General features: G+C 42.7%; 1 protein-coding gene across 2 annotated transcripts; it reads right to left on the bottom strand.

Annotated features, from left to right (window-relative positions):
* Positions 1 to 1,112: 1,112 nt before the first annotated feature.
* On the bottom strand, positions 1,113 to 6,671 carry LOC146346564 (mas-related G-protein coupled receptor member H-like). Of its 2 annotated transcripts, none has more exons than XM_084848727.1 (2): positions 6,462 to 6,671; positions 1,113 to 3,302 (listed from the first exon to the last, which is right to left on the bottom strand). In XM_084848727.1, exon 2 carries the CDS (start codon positions 3,255 to 3,257, stop codon positions 2,295 to 2,297), a length of 963 nt encoding a protein of 320 aa, XP_084704853.1. In that variant the 5' UTR covers positions 3,258 to 3,302; positions 6,462 to 6,671; the 3' UTR covers positions 1,113 to 2,294. The 2 variants fall into 2 exon arrangements, with proteins under 2 accessions (XP_084704853.1, XP_084704850.1); XM_084848724.1 differs by having other exon boundaries at positions 1,113 to 3,305.
* Positions 6,672 to 6,900: the final 229 nt, after the last annotated feature.

The following is a 6,900-nucleotide window of genomic DNA, read 5'->3' on the forward strand; positions in this document are numbered from 1 at the left end:
CGCTAGCATTCGGCCTCCCTGGAATCTGGCAAAATTCTCCAACATCCCTAACTACAGCAGACGTTAAACTATGAAAACAAGACTCCCCCCTCCTTTGCACACATGCCAGGGAGGGAGGGAGGCACTCCCTCAGTTCAAACAACATGTCTGCCATGTAAAGGAGACCTTCCTAATCCTGCAAAGAAACTGAATGCAAGAATCTCTGTAAAGGATATGTTTTCTGCAGGTTTTTTGCTTAATGTAGGAACACCCCTAGTGTGCAAAGCTGGAAGGTGTATATTGCTGACACATGCACTTTCATTAAAAGTTCAGAATGAAAGAGTACTTCCAAGTTTTTTACGTGACCCTTTGTGGTCAGGTAACCCCAAACCCCACCCAAAAGTCATTGTACACCACAATCCAGATTTTCCAACACTTCTGTCTTGTCTGGATTAATTTTTAGCTTGTTTGCCCTCACCCACCCCCAAATTGCTCCCAGACACTGGTTCAGGGTTTCCTTCAGTACAGCAGTGTGTCACCTGCATATTGGTGGCACTTTAGCTCATACCTCCAAATGACCAGATCCAGTGTTCATGTAAATTTTAAAAAGCATAGAGGACAGAACCCTGGCACCCCAAAAGTCAATGTAGACCCAAAGTCCCCTAGCACCACCCTCTGGGCCATACACACCAACTAGGACCAAAGCCATGATAAGGCAGTGCCCTCAAGTCCCAACCCAAAAGAAGAAGATCAAGATGGATACTTTGGTCCAGGAAAACCAACACAGTTGTGCTTCCCCATCCATTCCCCAGTGGAAGTCATTCACCAAGGCTGGAAGCCAGTTTGGAATGGTTCTAGGCATCGTCCATGTTAACAGCTGCAGCCAAAATGTCACCAAAAGCATGTGGTTAATTTCAAAGGAGGGCAAAATAAGTTCAGATAAATTTTTCAGAGAGGTTCTGCACATCCATGGGCTTTTTTTGCCAAAGTGAAGTTAAAGCAAGTTTGGTGGTTCTTTTTAGATAGAATTTTAAGGAGAGCTTGATAAAACAAGGGGATTTTCCCCAGAGGGCTTTTCTGATCACTGTCCATATGTTATATTATCGGCAATTCATGTTTCAGGAATCATTTTTAAGCACTGAAAAGGTATTTATGTATTTATTTACCAAACGTATATCCCGTCATTCCACCAAAATAGCGCCCAGGGTGACTAACAATAAAATGCAGATAGAATAACAAAGTTATATTTACAAGATTCCGATGGATCAATTAAAAACACATCTAATAAAATCAGGTACAATAAAACACACCCAATAAATAATAATATTTTAAAACTCATCAATAAGAAAGACATAACAGCATCCATCATATTAAAAAGCCAGTTCAGCTGGAATTAGCTTAGATGACAAAGGTCTGTCTAAATACAAATGTCTTTGCCTTTCCAGTGGAAGGAAAATGGAGATAAACAAACCTGGCCTCTCTTGGGAAGGAGTTCCAAAGCCTGGGCACAGCCACTGAGAACACCCTAGTGAAAAGTTATTATTCATGAAAGTTACAGGACATCACTTTGGTTTCAGTTGCTTTGGTATCTGTCTTCACCAACACCAACACTTCAGCTCTCATCTGCATATGGCCAAGCAAAACCGCTATGATGATAGATCATAATCTCCTGGCATTTAACTGCCAAGAGCACATACCCGGTATTATCTACATGCTGGGATGTATATCTATGAAGTCTTTGAATGTGTCTTGTTCTGCTTTCCCAGGGGCATGCTTTCTGTTGGAACTTGGAACCACCCAGGAAAAATGGTCCTTTGAACAAGATGTCTCCCTCATTTAGTAGCTTTCCACCTCCCAGTTCACTGAATCTTGGGTGAGAGCAGCTTTCTCCAATGCGGTGCCCTCCAGACACTTTGGACTTTAATTCCCATCACCCTGGATCATTGCCCATGCTGGCTGAGACTAATGAGAGATGCATTTTCAAAACATCTGGCAGGCAACAGGTTAGGAAGGCCGACCTACGGCATTCCCTAGTAGGTACAACAGTGAGCAAATTGCTCTCTTAAGATCTGAGACATTCCTTGTGGTAATGAGCCAGGCCACATTCTATGGACCAAGTTTTGTTCCACAATTATAATTCTCTGCATGCAGCTGAAGGCTGAAATTCTGTGCACGTGTGGAAATCAGTAATTCATGATGAATGCAACTAAAAAAGCAATGCAACACAATCTCATTCATGTTTACTTGGAAGAAACTAGAATGTCTCATCAGACCGAGAATGAAAAACAGTGGTAAGATTTCATATCTTGGAGCCATCAGAGTTTACTTTCAGAGGTCTCCATATCTGCTGAACAGGTTTCATCCTCCTTGAAAACTTTCTGGAGTATGTCTTTCATGCTCCTCTTCGTGCCCCCCTTCCTCTGTCTCCCAACCAAAAAATAGATCAGTGGGTTAATGCTGCTGTTTATACAGGCACATAAGTAGCCATAATGTACAAGATTGGGATGTATATTACGGACCAAATAAATAGTAAAGTAAAAAGCATTCAGTGGAAAAGCCAAGATCAAGAAGAAGAGGAGAGTAAGCAAGATGGCTACTAAAAGCTTCCCCCGCATCTTCTGCTTGGATATAAAGTAGACTTTGATGAACAGGGTCAGACTGGAAATAGTCATGAGTGGCAGGCAAAGCACAGCATTTACAATAAACTGGTACATCAGGGGAGCATTTCCAAAGCCCGTCGTAAGGATGAGAGTGAAGTGAATTCCACAGATTAGGAAGGAGAGGACCCATATTACGGCACACACAGTGGTGAACCAGTGAGATGGTCGGTGGCATCGATACCAAATTGGGAAGAGGACGGAGACACACCTGTCAATGCTGATGACTGTCAGGAGAAATTGGCCAGCGCTGTACATAAAGAGAAAGATGCCTTGAAATAATTCATAGGGGAAATCACAGTACAAGTGTACGAAAAGCCAATGTATTTCTATTGTCAGTTCAGCTGTGACCAAACCAAAGTCGGCAATGGACAGGTTTAGAATGTAAAAGGCAAAAGTATTTCTCTTAATGCCAAAGCCAAGCAGCCGGATGACAACTCCATTTCCCAAAATCCCCAAAATGCAAAAAAGCATGGTGAAGATAGCAAAAATAAGCACTTCTTCATCCAGTCCTGGATCATAACAAGTCGTTTGCTTCTTTGGTGCACTTTCATTATGTGTTCCATTATATCTCTTTACAGCATCAACAAGGGGGAGGAGTGTCAAGCTGAAATTGGCCATTCTGCTCAATTGTTCCTTTGTGCTTCTTCTGGTGTAGATATAACCCTGCTGGATGAAAAGAGACAGAGGGGGAATTAGTCTTTGCTATGTAGCTGAGCCATAAGAATATAAGAAGAGACATAATGGATCAAGCCAAGGGTCCATCTAGACCAGTGCTCTGTTTACACAGTGGCCAATCAGCTGCCTATTGGGAGCCCACAAGCAGGACATGTGCAATATCACTCTCCCACCCCTGTTCCCCAGCAACTGGTGTACATAGGCATACTGCCTCTGGTACATGAGGTAACATATAGGCATCAGGACCAGTAGCCACTGATGGCCTTTTCCTCTGGGAATTTGTCCAGCCCCCCTTTAAAGCCATCCAAATTGGTGGCCATCACTACATCCTGTAGTAGCAAATTCCATAGTTTAACTATGTGCTGTGTGAAGAAGTCCTTCCTTTGATCTGTCCTGAATTTCCCACCAATCAGCTTCATGGGATGACCCTAGATTCTAGTATTAAGGGAGAGGGAGAAAAATGTATCCCCACCCACATTCTCCACAGCATGCATAATTTTGTACCTATCTATCATGTCTCCCCTCACTCACTTTTTCCTCTAAGCTAAACAGTCCCAGATGTTGTAACTTTTCCTCATAGGGGGAATGCTGGCTGGGGAATGCTGGTCGTAGGACTTTGCATAGGATTGCACCTTTTGTTGCTCTTTTCTGCCCTTTTTCAAACTCTACAATGCAGATTTGTAGGTGTGGTGGCCAGAACTGTACACAGTAAAGATGCAGCGAAAGCTTTCAGCTTAGTATTTCTTGCCTTATTCCTTGAATGAAGCTGAGAGTCTATTACAGATATAAGTTAACTTGAGGCAGTTGTGGGGAAAGTGTGGCCCTCCAGAACTTGCTGGACTGCAATTCCCATTGGGGGTAGCCACTATAGTCCATGGTAAGGGATGTCGGCAGCTGCTGTCCAGCAACATCTGCCCACACATTCTCCATTCCTGGCTCTTCCAGTTTCATATTTTCCTTGAGGCTGATCCATGTTACATTTGCATTTAAAAGGACAGGTGGGGCTTAAAAAAATACAGGAAGATATGTGAGGTTTAACAAGAAGTCCCCGTGATGCCAGCCTTTTTAACAAGCTCTGAGTTTCCATGCCATAATCCACCTGTAACCAAACCAGCCTATGTTTAGCTGTAATAATCAACCATTCTTTCCCTATTTACCCCTGTGTGAAGGAATGAAACCTGTTCAGCCACTTTGTGTTGGTTTTTAGTTACAAAATGGGTGCCTCCTTTTTAAACACTGAGTTCTTTGGAGTGCAGAGGTGTTTCTTGCAAAGGGTTTTGAAAAGCCAGTCCAGGAAACAAACTTAATGAGGGTGGCAGTGGGCAGGTAAGGAAGAAAATGAATTATTATGAGAAACAGAAACTTTAACTCTGCTGCCATTCTGGCTGGTTATGATGTTTAGAGGGGAAATTTGAACAGGGCATATAAGCAAAGGTGACATGGAGAAAAAAGAGCTAGAAAACAGAGGAAAGAAGCCAGGACAGATAGTGGTGCAGTAGGACCATATTCCAGGGACAAAGGCAGCCCTCCTATGCTTCAGGTGAGTTGTGAGTGCTCCTATCCCTTTTTAGGGGCAGAAGAATGAGATGCTGATGCAAGTGTGTCACATCAACTAAACAGGAGACAGGCAGCCTTAAGGACTCTGTTGCCTCTCCTTTGCACATTCCCTGTGCAGCTACCTATCTAATCCCCTCCTTAGAATTTGCAGCATGGGATAAGCCTATCACCATTTGTGGGGCCAAGTAAGAATTTCTGGGATACCCTCACAACTGGCAAAATTACAAACACTTTTTTTTTTGTCTATTTCACACTGTAGTAGTTATGGGGTGTGGGAGAGCGAGGTAATTTAGCTGATTTGCTGCAATGCTAATTTGAGACAGCTTGCTGGTGCAGTGTGGGAATGGAGGGAGTTCAACAGAGGAGAGCCTCATGAGCACCATGGACCATCTTTATGGCTCATCCCACTGACCCCTCATGGCCAACTGCTGAGAGAGATGTGGAAGGACAGCTATCCTTCAGTCCATCAAATCTCATAGTATCTATGGCTCATCACATCTACTGATTTCCACCCATAATGGCATGGGGCTATTGGGTGCCTCCTCAGAATGCTTTCTAGGTGAGTGGAAAGGGCAAGCACAGATAAGTCAGCTGATTGGCTTGGAGCCAGGGTGAAATTGGCCATGCCAGATAGACAACAGGAGAGATACTCTCCTATCTCTAACCTGAAGTTCAGGAGTGCACACCAAGCAGTTGTTAAATTGTTGCTAGTGCTGTTACCCATTTATCCCATTTTATGCCTTGCAAGGAGGTAAAAAAAAAAAACTGTGCTGGAAGTGGAAGCAAAGATGCTGGAAGATGCGCTGGCAAAAGATCAGGATGAGCTGAAAAAACTTTCTTTATTGCTAGGACTTGGCTTAAGTAAAACAATCTAAACAAATGTTCAATTGATGATTTTTCCATGTTGTATTCATATCCTAACTGCATGTATAGTTAACCTCTAATATATATTTTTTTAAATATATATCGCAAACTGCTGATTTGCTACCTGCCTAAAGAGTAGGATGTGTTGGGGAAGCCTCCTCTTCCTCCTCAGCTCAATACTTCCTTTGGAGCATTAGCACATTCCTTATGGTGAGAATGCTATTTGCCTCAGTAGTCACCTCAAATAGGGCAGCATGGCAGGGGGATGGAGGGCTGTATATTGGAGCTTTGTAACTGTTTTCATTTGTTCTGAGAACCTGAAGTTGGGAATAAAAATAAAACTGAGCTCAGGGAGCAAGAAAGAGATCTTTTAAAAAGGCTGACCTAATCAATACAATCATCCAACAATCACCTTTGTGTATATGATGCTTGATAGAGTAACAGTAACAGAACCAAAATGGATAGGTTGCTATCTGAAGTAATGTAACATTTAAATGTCAAGTATAGGGGACACAACAGAGATAGTGGAAAGGGAGAGATGACAGATTAACATGAAGAAAGGCAGTTAGAAATATTTGGCTTCATTTTGGTTACGATAAGTTCTGCCAAAGGCTTTAGGGGAAGGGCTGTCTTGGAGGAGAGACGAGAAGCAAGAGAGAGGGAGAATGAACCACAACAGAGGAGAATTTGGCATCAGGGGAAGGTTTCATGGACAGAATGACCTACCTTCTTCCAATCACATCCGTTTGCTCACAAATAGGAGCAGACAAGTTTGAAATGTTCTCCTTCTAGAATTTCAGGATCTCAGCCAGTCCTGTTCTCTTCTTTGCTTTCAAAAGAATTAAGTCTATTGAGAACTAAACAAACGATCCTGAGCATAGAATGCCAGAGATGTGTTTTATGCTTGTCCAGAGACAGATATGTCACTTAAAAAGTGGAAGTAGACAACACCCCCTGTTAGGAAATGTCGTCAACTTTTTTTTTTTCAAAATTTCCCAACCAGGAAATGAGCAACTGTTTTGACAGTAAGGTCCAGAGTCACCGTGTACCATAAGTAAGGGTGTCATAATTCAAACATGGGAAGACTTCAGGCTTCTAGGATGTACTTTCACTTTTACTAGACCTCAGAGGTCCATCAGTGAGAGTGAGGTGCACAATGGTAATT

Source organism: Heloderma suspectum, chromosome 4, assembly GCF_057233095.1.
Source record: "Heloderma suspectum isolate Gila_16-S chromosome 4, 16-S_ref, whole genome shotgun sequence".
In the NCBI taxonomy this organism is placed as follows: Eukaryota; Metazoa; Chordata; class Lepidosauria; order Squamata; family Helodermatidae; genus Heloderma; species Heloderma suspectum.